The sequence below is a fragment of the Mustelus asterias genome, chromosome 6 (assembly GCF_964213995.1).
Source record: "Mustelus asterias chromosome 6, sMusAst1.hap1.1, whole genome shotgun sequence".
In the NCBI taxonomy this organism is placed as follows: Eukaryota; Metazoa; Chordata; class Chondrichthyes; order Carcharhiniformes; family Triakidae; genus Mustelus; species Mustelus asterias.
In genome coordinates, this window is record NC_135806.1 from 126,759,431 (window position 1) to 126,780,306 (window position 20,876).

The 20,876-nt window shown below is 42.6% G+C and overlaps 1 protein-coding gene across 2 annotated transcripts in view; it reads right to left on the reverse strand.

The window, feature by feature from the left end:
• neil3 (nei-like DNA glycosylase 3) overlaps positions 1 to 20,876 on the reverse strand; it is a 46,651-nt gene that overhangs the window by 17,717 nt on the left and 8,058 nt on the right. For both annotated transcript variants that reach the window (XM_078215452.1, XM_078215449.1), the window contains exons 3-5: positions 15,487 to 15,621; positions 10,159 to 10,372; positions 6,876 to 6,950 (exon numbers count right to left, since the gene is read on the reverse strand). In XM_078215452.1, the coding sequence (XP_078071578.1) occupies positions 6,876 to 6,950; positions 10,159 to 10,372; positions 15,487 to 15,621 (424 nt within the window). The remainder of the gene's footprint in view (positions 1 to 6,875; positions 6,951 to 10,158; positions 10,373 to 15,486; positions 15,622 to 20,876) is intronic.

The window sequence follows — 20,876 nt, forward strand, 5'->3', positions numbered from 1 at the left end:
AGATCCCACTGCAGACTTAAATAATCGAGGTTGACATGCCAGTGCAATATGGAGGTGCTATCCTTCAAGTGGGAAATTGTTCTTCTCAGTTATATGCAAATGATCCCCTGGCATGACTTGAAGGAAGGATGGGAAATTTTGTGTATCCGCGTTAACGCCCAACGTCACTAAAACAGGTGATCTGGTTATTATCTCACTGCTGTTTATGAGACAGTGGTGTCTGCAGATTCATTGCCGTTTTTGCTCACTTCGCAAGAGTGACCATACTTGAATACACGCCACTGACTGAAGGACTTTTGGATGCCGTGGGTTTGGGCAGGAACTGAATCCAAAAATGAAGCGAAGATAAATGAGGACATAAAGGAGGCCACATCCCTGAATACAAGAGTGTTTATGATCGAGAAGATAGGCCAAATGAGAGATTTGTAGATGATGTGATTGGGTATGTGAACTGTGAAAAATCAACTCTGCAATTATACAACACCTTAACTATCCTTGAGATGTCCCAAAGCAAAAATGGCAGTCAATTTCTATCTACTGCAAGATCCCAAGAACATCAATGTGTTGGATAAGGAATAAATATTGCCTACAACATGAGAAGTACCCTGATCTTTTTGATTTGATTTGTCACATGTATTAGTATACAGTGAAAATAATTGTTTATTACGCGCTGTACAGACAAAGCATCCTGTACATAGAGAAGGAAACGAGAGAGTGCAGAATGTAGTGTCACAGTCAAAGCTAGGGTGTGGAGAAAGATCAACTTAATACGAGATAGGTCCATTCAAAAGTCTAATGGCAGCAGGGAAGAAGTGTTCTTGAGGCACTTGGCACGTGTCCTCAGACTTTTATATCTTTTTCCCAACAGAGGAAGGTGGAAGAGAGTATGTCCGGGGTGCGTGGGGTCCTTGATTATGCTGGCTGCTTTGCGAAGGCAGTGGAACGTGCAGACAAAATCAATGGATGGGAGGCTGGTTTGTGTGATGGACTGGGCTTCGTTCACAACACTTTGTAGTTTCTTTGGTCATGGGCAGAGCAGGAGCCAGACCAAGCTGTGATACAACCAGAAATAATGCTTTCTATGGTGCATCTGTTAAAGTTGGAGAGAGCCATAGCGGACATGCCAAATTTCCTTAGCCTCCTGAGAAAGTAGAGAGGTTGGTTGGCTTTCTTAATTACAGCATCGGTATGGAGGGGCTAGGACAGATTGTTCATGATCTGGACACCTAGAAACTAGAAGCTCTCGACCATTTCCACTTCGTCCCTGTGGATGTAAATAGGGCCACATCCTTCACTACACTTCCTAAAGTCGATGACTATCTGCTTTGCTTTGTTGACATTGAGGAAACGATTGTCATCGCACCAGAGAATAATGTGAAGGGATTTAATTAGTCCACTTGAGGAGACCAATAGGACCTTGTCATCCATATAAAGACAGCAATTTCAATGGTGTGGCACTCACTCGGTAATGTACTGAAATATCAAAGAACAAAGAAAATTACAGCACAGGAACAGGCCCTTCGGCCCTCCAAGCCTGCACCGACCATGCTGCCCCGACTTAACGAAAACCCTCTACCCTTCCGGGGACCATATCCCTCTATTCCCATCTCATTCATGTACTTGTCAAGACGCCCTTTAAAAGTCACTACCATATCCGCTTCCACTACCTCCCCCGGCAACGAGTTCCAGGCACCCACTACTCTCTGTGTAAAAAAATCTGCCTCGTACTTCTCCTTTAAACCTTGCCCTGCGCATCTTAAACCTATGCCTCCTAGTAATTGACTCTTCCACCCTGGGAAAAAGCTTCTGTCCATGCCTCTCATAATCTTGTAGACTCCTATCAGGTCTCCCCTCAACCTCCGTCGCTTCAATGAGAACAAACCAAGTTTCTCCAACCTCTCCTCATAGCTAATGCCCTCCATACCAGGCAACATCCTGGTAAAACTTTTCTGTACCCTCTCCAAAGCCTCCACATCCTTCTGGTAGTGTGGCGACCAGAATTGAACACTATATTCTAAGTGCGGCCTGACTAAGGTTCTATAAAGCTGCAACATGACTTGCCAATTTTTAAACTCAATGCCCCGGCCGATGAAGGCAAGCATGCCGTATGCCTTCTTGACTACCTTCTCCACCTGCATTGCCACTTTCAGTGATCTGTGCACCTGTACACCCAGATCCCTTTGCCTATCAATACTCTTAAGGGTTCTGCCATTTACTGTATATTTCCTATCAGTCAGGATTACATGCTCAAATTGCTAGAGTAAATCATGAACCCATGACTGCCCATCTCAGAGCCAACAGTGCCATCACTGAGCACAGGCTGCTATTACATTGAATGTTGGCAGGGCGAAGAAGGGAAATCAAAAGTGGAGCTATTGGGCAAGCTTGAAGTGGAACCAAGAAAATCATTGCCGGATGAGTTGGCTGCATTGTGGCAGCTAAAGGTGAAGCCACCCTCGGGCAGTGAAAAAGAGAGGGGGAACTGGAAATTTTAATACCTACCATATCCACAGATTATTCTAAAATACTTTACAGCTGATCATTTTTGTTTTTGGTACAGTAACCATGGTTTATACAGAGCAAGCTACCAGAAACAGGATGAGACATAAATGACTAGATAATCTGAGTTGATTATATCGGTGTGACTGATAGCCAAGTTCCGCACATGAGGACGGCCTCACCCAGGATCTTGGGTTCATGTCACACTATCTGTAACCCCCAAGACTTGCCTGGGCTTGAAAAATCTCAGTAACTGTCCCGGCTGGAGACAATACACATCTCTTTAACCTGTGCTTAACCCTCTCTCCACTCACATTGTCTGTACCATTCAGACTTGATTACCTGTAAAGACTCGCATTCCAACCATTATTTTGTAAATTGAGTTTGTGTCTTTATATGCCCTGTTTGTGAACAGAACTCCCACTTACCTGATGAAGGAGCAGCGCTCCAAAAGCTAGGGGTTTGTGCTACCAAATAAACCTGTTGGACTTTAACCTGGTGTTGTGAGACTTCTTACTTTGATTATATTGGCTCAGGGGTTATGATTAGACAAGTATATAAGGCCCAAATACAGATCCTTGCACAACACCAACATTACATCACATTAATCAGAGTCCTTCATTCATTCTTTCTGCCTCGGACTTTGCAATCAATTACCAACCCATGTCACAAGATTAGGTTCAAATCTGTGTGTTTTCACCTTTTGCTAATAACCTCCCAAAGTACCTGAACAAATGTCTTTTGAAGGCCAAAATAGTCAAAATCTACTACATCAGTGTTCTCAAAATAATTCAACTGAATTAATCAAGCAGAACCTATCCTTAAATCCATGCTGGTTCACTTTATCATCTCAGACCTGTCTAAGGGCTCAACCATGCTGCCTCTAATACTTCCCCATAACTAATGTTAAACTGACAGGTCTGCAGTTTCCAGATTTCTCCCTCTTTAAACGCTGAACTGACGTTTGCAACTTTTAACATAACTGCATAATTCTTGAATCTTTGGAAAATAATACCTAGTATATTTTGCAATTGCTTCACCGATTTCTTTTAATACTTTGCGGATGTAAACCATAAAGCCCTGGAGATTTCTCTATCTTAAGTTCCATTGTGATTTTGTTTACTTATGTTAAATCTCAAATGTTTCTTCTTTTGACATTCTTTTAAGCTCTTGTACTTTTCCTCTACAGTGAAACCAAATATGACGATACTGTGCCTTTAAGAAACATATTTGTCATGTTTCTTGTGCATGATTCTTTTAGGAGTCAATTCTATTTATTGATGCCACTTTGTCTATAACTGGCAACCTACACGTTGATGCTGCAGAAGCATAACTGATCCTAATTGCTGGAGTGTGTGTTTTAATCTGGGCTAATGCAGTGTTATTATTTTAGTGTTTTTCAACAGTAGGGTTTGATTAGGTTGATTGACAAGAAAATCACGTGACTGGGCAGAATTAGGCTCACAGAAAGACAACAAGCTCACTTGCTGGGATCTTTAGAATGAAGTAGCTCTCTGTCCCTTTCTTTCTTTCTCTGGAGATTGGTGACTCGGACTTGCCAGAAAATAGATCTCTTATTCCAAAGTTCTGAGGTTTGAAGGTAGATCTTTCTCTGAAGGCTCTACACCTTCAAACCTCAGAAAACCTTTGACAAGGTCCCGCATGGGAGATTAGTTAGGAAGGTTCAGTCGCTAGGTATACATGGAGAGGTAGTAAACTGGATTAGACATTGGCTCAATGGAAGAAGCCAGAGAGTGGTAGTGGAGGATTGCTTCTCTGAGTGGAGGCCTGTGACTAGTGGTATGCCACAGGGATCGGTGTTGGGTCCATTGTTGTTTGTCATCTATATCAATGATCTGGATGATAATGTGATAAACTGGATCAGCAAATTTGCTGATGATACAAAGATTGGAGGTGCAGTGGACAGTGAGGAAGGTTTTCAAAGCTTGCAGAGAGATTTGGACCAGCTAGAAAAATGGGCTGAAAAATGGCAGATGGAGTTTAATGCAGACAAGTGTGAGGTATTGCACTTTGGAAGGACAAACCAAGGTAGAACATACAAGGCAAATGGTAGGACACTGAAGAGTGCAGTAGAACAGAGGAATCTGGGAATACAGATACATAATTCCCTAAAAGTGGTGTCACAGGTAGATAGGGTCGTAAAGAGTGCTTTTGGTACATTGGCCTTTATAAATCAAAGTATTGAGTATAAGAGTTGGAATGTTATGGTGAGGTTGTATAAGACATTGGTGAGGCCGAATTTAGAGTATTGCGTGCAGTTTTGGTCACCTAATTACAGGAAGGATGTTGATAAGGTTGAAAGAGTGCAGAGAAGGTTTACAAGGATGTTGCCGGGACTTGAGAAACTGAGTTACAGAGAAAGGTTGAAGAGGTTAGGACTTTATTCCCTGGAGCGTAGAAGAATGAGGGGAGATTTGATAGAGATGTATAAAATTATGATGGGTATAGATAGAGTGAATGCAAGCAGGCTTTTTCCACTGAGGCTAGGGGAGAAAAAAACTAGAGGACATGGGTTAAGGGTGAAAAGTTGAAAGGGAATATTAGGGGGGGGCTTCTTCACACAGAGTGTGGTGGGAGTGTGGAATGAGCTGCCAGATGAAGTGGTGAATGCGGGCTCACTTTTAACATTTAAGAAAAACTTGGACAGGTACATGGATGAGAGGGGTGTGGAGGGATATGGTCCAGGTGCAGGTCAGTGGGACTAGGCAGAAAAATGGTTCGGCACAGCCAAGAAGGACCAAAAGGCCTGTTTCTGTGCTGTAATGTTCTATGGTTCTATGGCTGCTATATATCGGTCCAGAGGGATTAAAAGGCTGGAAATCTAACATCCATGTGAACCTAAACTTTTTTTGTGCTAACTGATTCTGAAAGAGGCATGTCTGTGGGTATATCGCTTAAATTGGAACTATAGCGATAGCTAGCTGTTAAGAATTATATCTTGTCATGTTTAAATATTTCAATTGGTAAAAGTTATGCTAATTCTTTTTGTTATATTTTAACTATGTTGTTAAATAAAATTTGTTTTAATAAAAGCTTCCTAGTGAGTTAACAGAATCACACCAGGAGCTTATTCTTGCACTAATGCCAAAAATCAACTTGGGGTCTAGGCTAACTTCACAATTTTTGATCTGGTCCGTGACAGAAGCATTAATTTAATAATTCTGCCAATTTCTTATTCTCCTTATAGTCTCACCTGAAAAAATAAAAAGAATCTTGCATTCTTACAACCTTTCGCAACCTTAGGCAATCATACAGGGTACTTTTGGAGCATCGGCACTATGCCAGTGCAGGAAATGCCACAGTCAATTTCCACATAGCTTTTAGCGTTGTTTTTGATAACTCTCCCAATATGTTGAATTTCTACTATTTGTACAATTGTGCTATCCTTTCCCTTGACCTAGATATGATCTGTTAACTCTTACTATATTTATAAGTGAAGCTTGTGCATTTTAGGGGCATGAATGGATATTTTATGCTATACTTCTTTGAATAATGCCTAATTTTTAGCTGCAATTTTACTCATTAACCTTTCAGCCCTGATTACCGTAATTCATTTATTTCCTCACCCCTTTTGAAGTTTGCCTTACTTAAATTTAAAACTGTGATCAGTGATTCTGCCTGCTCCGGACTCAAAACCATCAACAAATTCATATTTTGTTACTATAACGTCCCCTAACCATCAGATTGTTAAGTAATTGCGGCTCTTAACCCTAGATAGGTTCTTGATTAATAAGGGGTTATGGGGAAAAGGCAAGAGAATGGGGATGAGAAAAATATCAGCCATGATTGAATGGCGGAGAAGACTCGATGGGCCGAGTGGCCCAGTTCTGCTCCTATGTCTTATGGTTACTAAATCTAGTTATGAGATGTTCCACAGCAGATTTAGGTATCTTAGCTGAAGGAAAATCAGGAAAGAATAAACTTCTGAATTGCCAAGCTTCAAACAAAAACCATGGAAATTAAGCAAAATGATTAATTATTGCTATTGATTATAATTTGTCCGTGAAATCAGCTTAACAGCTGTTTGGCAAGATCTAAATCCCAAGGCCGACTCAACATTTTTTATCTAAATCATTCCTACATTGTGCAAGATTCAATAATGCTAAATTCTGACCTAAATGGTTTGGCAAAGATATGTGGAAAAGTAAAAACGTGAACCGTCACATTGTTTCTGCTTCAATCGTACTACAACACACGCCCGAGCTTTCTGCTTGAATAATATTTTTTTTAAACTGTGCAATAGGTTGCTCAGGTGGAAGTGAAGGTTTTGCCAACTTCAACTACAGGGAGCAACTGAGTTAAACAATGTAACAATTTAGTTGATTTTTGCAAATAATAAGGATGCACATTCTTACTTTATAGAACAGAATCGTGAAGTCACGTGTCACTTTTACAAGGTGGTGAATTTGCTCATCTGATAACCGCCAAATCTATGAGAAAGAACATACATCTCAGATAATGGTTTAATTTTTGAAATCAGTGAGAAGTCATGTTTGATTTTACACTTTTGAAAATCTGGATGTACACTGCACTGCCCAGCTCAACCTAAAGTGGTCAGAGACTACCCTTGCAAAAAAGGTGATAGAAGTCAAATACAGAAATTAGTGAGTAAACTGGGATGGCAGGTCTGTCATATGAAGAGAGACTAAGTCACTTGGGATTATATTCATTGGAGTTTAGAAGTGTGAGAGGGGATCTCATAGAAACTTATAAAATTCGAACAGGGTAGAACTCAGAAAGAATGTTACCGATGGGTGGGGGAGTCCAGAACTAGGGGTCACAGTTTGAGGATAAGGGGTATGCCTTTTAGAACTGAGGTGAGGAGAAATTTCTTCACCCAGAGGGTGGTGAATGCACGGAATTCACTACCACAGAAAGTAGTTGAGGCCAAAACGTTGTCTGATTTCAATAAGAAATTAGATATAGCTCTTGGGGCTAAAGGGATCAAGGGATGCGGGGGATCAGGATATTGAACTTGATGATCAGCCATGATCATAATGAATGATGGAGCAGGCTCGAAGGGATGAATAGCCTACTTCTGTTTCTAGTTTCTAACTGTCACCCTTTTGTAAGTTTATATTATTTTGCATTTGAGTTTATAAAAAGCAATATTTAGTAGTTGTGCACTTTTAAAAGGTACTGAATAAACTGGTTTTCAGCTCAGGTAAATCTGTACAATGGGCGTGTTTAATGGAGGCAACGGAAGTTTCACCCTCTGGCTGGAGATCTGGCAAGAGCCTCGCGGGATCTTTTAAGGAAGGCTGTATGAAGCACCATTTAGGCACTTGACTGTTCAGAGGTGGGTCCTTCTTGGGATCATGGACCCTGGAGGTGGAAGTCCTGCCCACCGAGAACTGCCAGTGCCACCTGGCTACTACCTGAAAGACATCCACCCAAGGCCTAGTATCGCTGCTGGATCCCAGGCCAAAGGTGAGCGATGGTAGGTGGGGTTTTGGGAGGGGGGGGGGGGGGAGAGATGTGCAAGGTGGGGTCTGCGGAGGAGAATGGGGGTGGGAGGAAGGGTGTTGGCACAAGGGCAGGGGGGTGGCTCTCAGCAGGAGACCCCCACCCCCATTTCCGACACCGGGTCCTTCATTCACGCACCAAGTGTCTTTGACCAAGGAACCCACCTCCCCCGCCACACCTCCCTCCCACCATCATCACCTATGCCCCACACCCCTCCACGGAGCCCACAAGCAACTTTGCTCTTCATGCTCTGCTTTGGGACATTTTCTATGTTAAAAGTGTTACTCGAATACAAGTTGTTGTTATCTATACAACCATAACATAGTCTACCGCAATCAACTTGAACTCAGAAGGAAAAGATCATGCTGGCAATATTCTTGACTGCTAAGTATTAAAAAATATGGAACGTCATTTGTTTCACAATCTCTTTAACCTCAATTCCGTGAACCTATACAGAATTAAGTCAAGACCGACTAAAATAATAAACTTTAGAATCAACTAAAATTGGGTTATAAACAGGTCTGCACAAGTTTCCAAGGCAAGAATGCTTGCTTGTATTTGAAATCAAACATGCTTGTGCATGAAGGACTTCACAAGTGGTTAACCAAACACTGAAAAGTTTAACAAATGGCATGTGAATGCCACTCTTGATAATTGCATTTGAGACACAGAATTAACAAATTAATTAAAAGGCAAATGGAACTGGCTCATTTTTTGCTGAACTGTAATGAATACATAACTAGGGCTGTAACATTCATCATCCAAGGAGATTTTGAAGTGTTGAATAATTCCAACACCAAAGCTTTGAAGCTCTTGGGGCTTCTGTAGAGAAGAGCTAAGATGGAAAATTAAGATCTGGGTCAGCGGTTATGAAATGGTGCCAATGTCACATGCATCCGAAGTCATGCTAACATAGGAAGATTGTAGGGCGAGAGGAAGTTACAGAGATAGGAAGAGACATAGGCACCAAGGGATTTGAATACAAGGTTCAGAATTTCAAAATTGATGCATTGTCGGGCTAGGAGCCAATCTAGGTAATCGAGCACAGAGGTGATGGGTGAACTGGACTTTGTGCGAGTTAAGATATGGGTAGCAGAGTTTGGGAAGAAATCAAGTTTGGGGGGTTGTAAGTGGGAATACTTTGCGCTTCTTTGGCTATGACTGGACAGCTAAGACAGAGAAAGTAATTGAAGGAGAGGGATAAGTAAATTATACCAAAAGTTGCAGACTGAACAAGAAGAATGAGGAGGATAGATTACCATGCTCAGTCACACTAGATCATTGTCCAGTAACCCTGGCTGAAAAGTGCATGCATGGAGCTCTGTTGAAATGTTGTCTGAAGCCAGATTACGTAAAGTTTAAAGTAAAGTTTATTTATGAGTCACAAGTAAGCTTACATTAACACTGCAATGAAGTTACTGTGAAAATCCCCTAGTCGCCACAATCTGGCACCTGTTCGGGTACACTGAGGGAGAATTTAGCATGGCCAATTCACCTAACCAGCACATATTTGTAGTGTGGGAGGAAACTGGAGCACCTGGAGGAAACCCACGCAGACACAGGGAGAACGTGCAAACTCCACACAGACAGTGACTCAAGCCAGGAATCAAACCTGGATCCCTGGCGCTGTGAGGCAGCAGTGCTAACCACTGTGCTGCCCCTGCAGCAAGCTTACTTCAGCAAGCTATTGGAAGATTGCTTGCCCAACAGAACTCAATGGCCAATACTTACAGGGAAACAGTGTTTGTGGGGTGAAACCCATAAATCTTTAGGACAGAGATCTTGCCAAATTTAACGACAGCCCTCCTGCCCCACAAACAATGTTGTCACAAAGCACTTACTTACTCGGTCCGTTTGTTCCGGCCTCTCTAAGTGCTGGGTTTCCCTAGCTTTGGAAACTCAGAGAGCCTAATTCAAAATGACTCCCACAAAAATTGAGGGTCAGAGCCTCACTAACCTCAAACTCAAAGTGGGGCACCCTATACCTGTCGCATAACAACAGAAGGAGGAAATAGTAGAGAAAATCAAATATACATAGATATGTAAGGGGAGAGCATTACTAAGTTGTGCCTTTAAAAGACTTTTCAAATGAAGTCACTACTTCATTTAATTTTTCTTGGCCTAAAACATGCAGATTAGTTTCAAATGGATTCTGCTACACGAGGCATTTACCTTCACTGCAGGATGGAAGCTACTATCAAACACTGATTCATTTTTGATGATGTTTCCCACTCCAGGAAGCACAGTCTGATCCAAAAGCACATCACAGATCATACGAGCACCATGTTGCTTCAATTCATTCTCTGCTCGGGAGCAATTGAATTTCGCTGAACAAACATCCAGTTCTTCCAATAATTTTACTTTCTGCTCGCACTCTGATGTGCTCCTGATAAATAATAGAAAACATTAACGTTAAATTTCATTCAACGTACATCAAGTGTTTATTGCCTCAGTGTTTTTGCATAACAATCTTGCAATCTCAGCAAGTTTTCAATTCCTTCAAACTTAATGTTCCTTTTGCCCTCCCAATTCCATTTTCCCATTCGCTCTGAATACCTGCCGTTTCACTGAGACACCAAAATAAATATATTCTGTGACGGAGCATCCACAACCCTGTGGGGTGCAGAATTTCAAAGATTCACAACTCATTGAGCGAAGAAATTTCTCCTCATCTCAGTCCGAAATGATTGTCCCCTTATCTGAGAATGTGCCCCCATGTTTTAGATTTCCTGATCAGCGAAAACAACCTCTCAGCATCTACCCTCGCAAGCCCCCTCAGAAACTTACATGTTTCAATAAGACCGCCTCTTATTCTTCTAAACTCCAGAGAACATAGTTACAATTTACTGAGCTCCTCATCACAGGATAAGCCTCTCATCCCAGGGACCAATCTAGTACAACCTTTATTGCACTGCCTCCAATGCAAGTATTTTCTCTTTACACATGGAAACCAAAATTGCACAGTATTCCAGGTGTCACCACTAAAGCCCTGTACAATGGTAGCAAGACTTCTTTACTATTGTACTCCAATGCCCTTGCAATTGAGGCCAACAAGTATTTTTCTCTCTTAATTGCTTGCTGTACCTGCATGTTACCTTTGTGCGTCCCTTGTACAAGTGTACCCAAGTCTCTCTGAACATCAAGCTCTTGCAATTGGTTTTATATTCCTGCTTAGTTTACTGTCATGTTCTACTGGCCTTTGCTAGTTTCTACAACACATTAAAACCTCAAACATAGAACTATTCTTTGATACATTGTAAGCCTCTTCTTTTAATCTAATACTATCTTTAACTGCCCAAATAAGCTATTTTTCCTGAGTTTTTATTTTACAATGAAATGTATTTGTGTTGAACATTGATTTTTTTCTTTGTGTTTATCACTGTTTATTTACCACCATATCTTTTATAGTCTATTTATCTAATTAACCTCAACCAGCTCTCTCCTCATACTTATATAATTGGCTTTGTTTAAGTTTAGATTCTTATTTGTGATTGGAATATGTTTGGTTCAAATGGGAATAATTACACTTGGAAAGTCAGATGATGCAGAAGAGCAGATAGATCTAGGGCTCATGTTTGCAATATATTAAAAGCAGTGTCTTAAGACAATAAGATCATAACAAAAGAAGAACAAAGAACAATACAGCACAGGAACAGGCCCTTCAGCCCTCCAAACCTGCACCGATCATGTGTTCCTAACTAGACCATCCGTTTGTATCCCTCTATTCCCAGTCTGTTCATGTGGCTATCTAGATAAGTCTTAAATGATCCTAGCGTGTCTGCCTCAACCACCTTGCTTGGTAGTGCATTCCAGGCCCCCACCACCCTCTGTGTAAAATACGTCCCCCGCATATCTGTATTGAACCTTGCCCCCCTCACCTTGAACTTGTGACCCCTTGTCTTTGTCATTTCTGACCTGGGAAAAAGCTTCCAACTGTTCACCCTAATGGTTTAGTTAATGGTTTAGTGCCTTTATGGGAAGAAAAATCGAATATAAAAAGACAAGGGCTGTAACCTCCCCCGAGTGGCAGTCATCATGGGATTGCCACTCTGTGCCCACTTACCTGTGTAGATTTTCTTCCGTGCCTGTCTCTCCTGGCCTGAGTTGGAAGGTCGGGCGAGATCCAAGCAGCGCAGCTGTCCAGCGTCAAAGTCCAATTGCATCGGATTGAAGGACACATCTTTTTTTTTTAGGACATTAGCTGTTGTAAACCAGGTGAGTAGAAAGGTCCCATTCAAATTGACAGGTCAATGAGAAGGTAAGTGTCTAAGGTAAATGGATAAAGTGTGTGCATGGTTGGGGGGGGGGGGGGGGGGGTGTCAGGCCTGCAAGGGGTGGGGGAGGGTGGAGTTAGAGAAGAGCAATTTAAATTGCAATTTCAAATGGTTCCCAGCACAGGGCAATTGCCCAGAAGAGGTTGGCACTTGTGGGCAATTGTCATGCAAGCCCTTATCTGGAAAGTTTCAAGAGGAATTCCCCAGCACATCTCTTAAATCCAACGCTAGGGAGTTCAGAAGTTACAGCCCAAGGTATAATGCTGAATCTATACAAAATCTTCATTAGACCACAGCTGAAGAACTTCCATAGAGTTATGGGCTCTACATTACAGACTGTGGAGAAAATGGAGAAGGTGAGGATTGCAGATAGTGAGGAACATTGTCAGAGGCTACAGAAGGATATAGATAGGCTGGAAATTTGGGCAAGGAAATGGCAGATGGAGTTCAATCCTGATAAATGCGAAGTGATGCATTTTGGTGGGAATAATGTAGGGAGGAGCTACACGACAAATGGCAGAACCATAAAGGGTGTAGAGACGCAGAGGGACCTAGGTGTGCAAGTCCACAGATCTTTGAAGGTGACGTCACAGGTGGAGAAGGTGGTGAAGAAGGCATATGGCATGCTTGCCTTTATAGGACGGGGCATAGAGTATAAAAGTTGGGGTCTGATGTTGCAGATGTATAGGACGTTGGTTCGGCCGCATTTGGAATACTGCGTCCAGTTCTGGTCGCCACACTACCAGAAGGACGTGGAGGCTTTAGAGAGAGTACAGAGGAGGTTTACCAGGATGTTGCCTGGTATGGAGGGGCTTGGTTATGAGGAGAGATTGGGGAAACTGGGGTTGTTCTCCTTGGAAAGACGGAGGATGAGGGGAGACTTAATAGAGGTGTATAAAATTATGAAAGGCATAGATAGGGTGAACGGTGGGAAGCTTTTCCCCGGGTCGGTGGTGACGTTCACGAGGGGTCATAGGTTCAAGGTGAAGGGGGGGAGGTTTAACACAGATATCAGAAGGACATATTTTACACAGAGGGTCGTGGGGGCCTGGAATGTGTTGCCGGGCAAGGTGGTGGAGGCGGACACACTGGGAACGTTTAAGACTTATCTAGACAGCTATATGAACGGAGTGGGAATGGAAGGATACAAAAGAGTGGTCTAGTTTGGACCAGGGAGCGGCGCGGGCTAATTGTTCTTTGTTTCTCGTTTCAAGGCTTCATTCTATGATCATCTTGCTGGTGCCAGTACAGAGCGAGACTGCGGATAGTTGGGAACCTGTCTCGGGAGCAGGGAATTCAGATGGTGTTCGTAAAGCAGAAGTGGAAATGAATAGGGTTGGGAAGCATTTTCTGATCAGGGCCAGTGTGATCTCCTGGACTCGTTTCGATCACCTCAGGGGGTCGGAGAGGAATTTCCCAGATTTTATTTTCCCCATATTGGCCCTGGGGTTTTCACTCTGGGTTTTCGCCTCTCCCTGGAGATCACATGGTCTGGAATGGGGGGGTGGGGGTGAGTTAATAGGTTGTGATGAACAAAGCATCGTAGCTGTGAGGGACAGCTCGGTGGATAGGATATTAGGATGTAGATAGGCTGGAAAATTGGGCGGGGATCCTGGATTCAGGATTCAATCCTGGGCCGGGGAGCGGCGCGGGCTTGGAGGGCCGAAGGGCCTGTTCCTGTGCTGTATTGTTCTTTGTTCACAGTGCAGGTTTACTAGGGTACTGCCAGGTATGAAGGAATTTGTTTCTAGGTTAACAGGTGATTTGACAAGCATTTAAAGTTATGCCGATATGAGCATAGTAAATAGAAACAAGACAATTTAGAAAAGAAACCATAGAACTCCTACAGTGCAGAAAGAGGCCATTCGGCCCATCGGGTCTGCACCGACAACAATCCCACCCAGGCCCGATCCCCGTATCCCTACATATTTACTTGCTAATCCCTCTAACCCTCATATTTTACCCACTAATCCCTCTAATCTACGCATCCCAGGACACTAAAGGGCAATTTAGCTTGGCCAATCAACCTAACCTGCACATCTTTGGACTGTGGGAGGAAACCGGAGCACCCGGAGGAAACCCACGCAGACACGGGGAGAATGTGCAAACTCCGCACAGACAGTGACCCGAGCCGGGATTTAAACTAATAGAAGGGCTAGAACAAAGGAACATCTATTACTGGATAAAATTTTAAAGACTAGAGCTTTAAACAGAGAAAAAAAATCTTAAAAACAATTGAGCTATGGGAATGCACTAATTTGGAATGCACACATTTAAGAATAGGACAAATAGGTGATTGCAAGACAGGACAATGGGAACATGGCACATGCAGAGGAAAAATGCGTGTTGTAACTTCTACGTAATTCTGCCGCCATTGTTCACTCAGTTGTTAGTACTAACTAACGCTGCAAATTACTGCATAACTATTTAGAAACCAGACATACATTTGCAAAATTGACTTGTTGGATCATACTAAGACCCGGATGTAGGAAACAAAATAGTTAAAGTTTATTTATTAGTCACAAGTAAGGCTTACATTAACACTGCAATGAAGTTACTATGAAATTCCCCGAGTCACCACACTCCGGCGCCTATTCGGGTCAATGCAGTTAACCAGCATGGGAGGAAACCGGAGTACCCGGAGGACCTGGGTTCGATTCCCGGCTTGGGTCACTGTCTGTGTGGAGTTTGCACATTCTCCTCGTGTCTGCGTGGGTTTCCTCTGGGTGCTCCGGTTTCCTCCCACAGTCCAAAGATGTGTGGGTTAGGTTGATTGGCCATGCTCAAATTGCCCTTTGGTGTCCTGGGATGTGTAGATTAGAGGGATTAGCGGGTAAAATATGTAGGGATATGGGGGTAGGGCCTGGGTGGGATTGTGGTCGGTGCAGACTCGATGGGCCGAATGGCCTATTTCTGTACTGTAGGGTTTCTATGAAACTCACACAGACACGGGGAGAAAGTGCAGACTCCGCGCAGACAGTGACTCAAGCCGGGAATCAAACCCAGGTCCCTGGCGCTGCGAGGCAGCAGTGCTAACCGCTGTGCCACTGTGCACTACATGTGGAGAAATTAAAATACGTACTGACACATACTTGAAATCCAATCTTGGAAGTAAAGTCATTTTGAAAACACATTTGTAATTTATTTCCAGAGATTAAGGCAACACAGAAACTGGTGAAAAAGAAAGCACAGAAATGAACCAGAAAATTAATTCATACACATTTACCTGACATCCACTGTGGAGTCAAAGAAGCAAATCAAATCATTGGTCAGCTGGATTTCTAGAACTGCTGCGGCTCCATCTTTGTGCTTTCTCCCAGATGAGTTGATACACATTGAACCGTGCATACCAAAATGTACCCTGGAATGGCATTTAAAATGAGATAGTTACAGTTATTTCAAACAAAGGGTGCACCAGAATTGTCCTTGAACATGGCTACAGATGATCTTGCAAAAGTTAAAGACAAAGTCATATCAAAAATCTTTGCTCATCGCAATCCTATATTCTGGGTAGCTGGTGCCAACAAAAAAGAAAAAAAAATGGTCCTCTAACTTTGAAATGATAATTAAATGGAGTTAGTCTGCATGTCTCTTCCCATCTCTCCCCAACCAAAACAGCTAAACAACATACAGAGGAACATTTTAGAAGGCTTCACACGGGAGAATGGACATCAAGCAGGAACTAAAGGAATTGCATGTGCACACGTGTTGCCCTCAAGGTGGCACTGAGATCACATGAACACAAGAAATAGGCGAAGGACTATTGCTTGCCTGCACTGCCATTCAACATGAATATGGCTGATCTTAAGGCTTCAACCCTACTTTTCTGCCGCTCCCTATACCTTCAATTCCGAGAGACCACAACTCTGTCCATCCCAGCCGTAAATGTATTCAGCGTTGGAGCATCCACAACTCTCTGGGGGAGAGAATTCCAGAGATTCAATATATTTTCAGTGAAGGAATTTTCCTCATCTCAGTCCCAAATACTTGGCCTCTTAAACTGAGAATGTGTCCCCGTATTTCAGATTCCCCAAAAAGTGGCCTGATTTCCACCTCAAAGGTGGGCATTCTTCTATCTAATGTACATTACTTATTTCATGTCGGTTCCTCTAACCTATAGCAAACATTTACCGATCTGTAGAGTTCCAATTTAACAACAGTTCAGTTATCCTGTCATTGGTTAAATTGTGTGCCTTCTTACAATTTTACTTGTAACATTAAAGGGACAGATTATATTGTACACCAATAGCAAGCAAAATAATTACAGTACCTCATTCAATTTAACAACTGAAGAAATTTCACAGGAGAAGTTAAGTAATTTATAAACACTGACTTATAATATAAAGGTATTGATCTAAAAATCTTAATTTATGGACTAACCCTACATCTCATTTGTTCAAACAGTATTTATAAATTACTCTGTAATTCCGCATAAGGGTTATTTAGATTCAAAACTTTAACTCTGTTTCTCTCCACAGATGCTGCCAGACCTGTTGCATTTATCCAACATTTTATATTTTTATTTCTATTTTGTTACTGCGGCTTCTGCAGTCATGTGTTTTTATTTGTAAATTAGTTGGTTAGTCTCACTTGTGAAATTAAGCTCTACCCTTCCCTCAGTGGCTGGAACCAGAAGTATTTCAGACATAGTTCCAAGTTTAGACCATATAATTATCATCCTATTTCCAAGAGTAATTCATTTTATGAAGCATTCTGGAGACATTTTGTTATATATTCCTACAATTATTTGAACTTTATTTGTAGATTGAGAGAGAAGCAAAGATAGAGATGTGGTTGCTAATTCAGAGGATGCACGATAAATATAAAAAGAATTGTATTTCTGTCACTGCTTTCTTGAATGCAAGTAATCCCAAAGCATTTCACAACCAACAATACCATTGTAAAGTGGGAACTGCAGCAGTCAGTTTGCACACAGCAAGTTCCCACAAACAGCAATAAAATCATAAGACACTAAGAAATAGGAAAAAGAGCAAGTTGTTTGGCCTCACGAGTCTGCTCTGCCATTTAATAGGTCTGCGACGTTCCTCCCGTCCACTTTACTGCCCTTTCTTCATAATCCTTGATTCCCTTACTGATCAAAAATCTATCTCAACCTTAAATATACCCAAGGACTTTGCCTCCATAGCTCGCTGTGGTAAGGAGTTCCAAAGACTCTTAACACTCACAGAAGAAATTCTTCCTCATCTCAGCCTTAAATTGGCAACCCTTTATTCAGAAACTATGCCCTCTGGTCCTACATGAGGGGAAACATCCTGTCACCATTTACCATGTCAAGCCCCTTAAGAATCCTTTATGTTTCAATGCGATCACCTCTCTTTCTTCTAAGTTCCAATGAGTAGATTCCCAACCTGTTTAACCTTTCCTCATAAGACAATGCCTCCATGAGCTAATAACTATAGTGTATTTAGAGCACAGAGATAGGTCACTCATGTAGGAATTATACAGTAAATGGTAGAACCCTTAGGAGTATTGATAGGCAGAGAGATCTGGGCGTACATGTCCACCAATCTCTGAAAGTGGCAACGCAGGTGGATAAGGTAGTCAAGAAGGCATACGGCATGTTTGGCTTCATCGGTCAGGGCATTGAGTATAAAAATTCACAGGTCATGCGGCTGCTGTACAGAACCTTAGTTAGGCCTCATTTAGAATATTGTGTACAATTCTGGTCGCCACACTACCAGAAGGATGCGGATGCTTTTGAGAGGGTACAGAAGAGGTTTACCAGGCTGTTGCCTGGTCTGGAGGAGTGGTTGGGTAAACTCGGTTTGTTCTCACTGGAATGATGGAGGTTGAGGGGTGACGATAGAGGTTTACAAGATTATGAGTGGCATGGACAAAGTGGATAGTCAGATGCTCTTTCCTATGGTAAAAAAGTCAAGTACTAGGGGACATAGGTTTAAAGTGCGTGGGGAAAAGTTTAGAGGAGATGTGCGAGGCAAATGGTTTTTTTACACAGAGGGTGGTGAATGTCTGGAACGCGCTGCCCGGAGAAGTGGTGGGAGCAGGTACGATAGCGGCATTTAAGGGGCAACCTGACGAATACATGAATAGGGTGGGAATGGAATGATACGGATTCCGTTAGTGCATACGGCATTATGATCGGTGCAGGCTTGGAGGGCCATAGGGCCTGTTCCTGTGCTGTACCTTTCTTTAAGAAGTCTGACACAACTAGGTTAAAGTCCAAAAGGTTTATTTGGAATCACGAGCTTTCGGAGCGCTGCTCCTTCCTCAAGTGAGTGGAGATTTGAGTTCACAAACATGGCATATGTAGACAGAGATGCAATTGCAAGATAATGGTTGGAATGCGAGTCTTTACAGGTACAGACGATGCGAGTGGAGAGAGGGATAATCACAGGTTAAAGAGGTGTGAATTGTCTGAAGCCAGGATAGTTAGTCAGACTTTGCAAGCCCAGGTAAAATGGTGGGGGTTATATGTAGTGTGACATGAACCCAAGATCCCAGTTGAGGCTGTCCTCATGCATGTGGAACTTGGCTATCAGTTTCTGCTCGGCGATTTTTTTCTGTGTTCTTTGAAGATACCCTTGTATTCCTTTCTCCCTCATGTGGTTATCTAGTTTTCCCTTAACTGTATTTAGGGGAGGTGATGGCCCAGAGATTATCACTAGGTTATTAACCCAGAAACCCAGCTAATGACGTGGGGACGTGGGTTCGAATCCCGCCACGGCAGATGGTGGAATTTGAATTCAACAAAAATTATCTGGATTTAAGAATCTACTGGTGACCATGAAACCATCATCAATTATTCGAAAAACCCATCTGGTTCACTAATGTCCTTTAGGGGAGGAAATCCGCTATAAGAGTCATGGAGAGCGGAGGGTCATAGAAACATAGAAAAACTACAGCACACAACAGGTCCTTCGGCCCCACAAGTTGTGCCGACCATATCCCTACCTTTTAGGCCTACCTGTAACCCTCCATCCTATTAAGTCCCATGTACTCATCCAGGAGTCTCTTAAAAGACCCTATTGAGTTTGCCTCCACCACCACTGACTGCAGCCGATTCCACTCGCCCACCACCCTCTGTGTGAAAAACTTTCCCCTAACATTTCCCCTGTACCTACCCCCCAGCACCTTAAACCTGTGTCCTCTCGCAGCAGCCATTTCCACCCTGGGAAAAAGCCTCTGAGAGTCCACCCGATCTATGCCTCTCAACATCTTATATACCTCTATTAGGTCTCCTCTCATCCTACGTCTCTCCAAGGAGAAAAGACCAAGCTCCCTCAGCCTATCCTCATAAGGCATGCCACTCAATCCAGGCAACATCCTTGTAAATCTCCTCTGCACCCTTTCAATCTTTTCCACATCCTTCCTGTAATGAGGCGACCAGAACTGAGCACAGTACTCCAAGTGGGGTCTGACGAGGGTCTTATATAGCTGCATCATTATCCCCGGACTCCTAAACTCAATCCCTCGATTGATAAAGGCCAGCACACCATAAGCCTTCTTAACCACCTCCTCCACCTGCGGGGCTGATTTTAGAGTCCTATGGACCCGGACCCCAAGGTCCTTCCAAGGTCAAATTCACCTTATTTAACACCCCGCTGTCTGAAACAGTTCACTGGCTCAGTCTATTAGAAATGTAGATTTTGCCTTTCTATAAAGACAAAACCAAGTTAGAAGTTGCCTTAAAAGTTCATATTTACTAATCGTCATATCATCCTAAATAAACATTGCAACCCAAAACAACGGCAATCCGACTCATTGGAATTCAGAAGAATGAGAGGAGATCTTATAGAAACATATAAGATTATGAAGGGAATAAATAAGATAGAAGCAGGGAAGTTGTTTCCACTTGCAGGTGAAACTAGAACTAGGGGGCATAGCCTCAAAATAAGGGGAAGCATATTTAGGACTGAGTTGAGGAGGAACTTCTTCACACAAAGGGTTGTGAATCTGTGGAATTCCCTGCCCAGTGAAGCAGTTGAGGCTACCTCATTGAATGTTTTTACAGCAAGGACAGAGAAACTTTTGAACAGTAAAGGAATTAAGGGTTATGGTAAGCGGGCGGGTAAGTGGAGCTGAATCCACGAAAAGATCAGCCATGATCTTATTGAATGGCGGAGCAGGCTCAAGGGGCCAGATGGCCTACTCCTGCTCCTAGTTCTTATGTTCTTATAGTTTGAGGCTGCAATTGGAGACTATCAAGGTCCAGTGGAACAAGGCAGAAAGCAAAGAGTGGGGGGGTAAATGGGTGTTTTTCTGATTGGCGATCAGTGACTAGTGGTGTGCTTCAGGGATCAGTGTTGAGACCAGAATTGTTCACAATTTAATAGGTGTTTTGGAATTGGGGACCAAGTATAGTATGTCAAAGTTCGCAGATGACACTAAGGTGAGTGTTAAAGCAAAATGTGCAGAGGACACAAAGTCTACAAAGGGATACAGATAATTTAAGTGAGTGGGCAAGGGTCTGGCAGATGGAGAACAATGTTGGTAAATGTGAGGTCATCTATTTTGGTAGGAATAACAGCAAAATGGACTATTATTTAAATGGTAAGAGGGACCTGGATGTCCTTGTGCATGAATCGCAAAAAGTTGGTTTGCAGCAGGTAATTAAGAAAACAAATGGAATTTTGT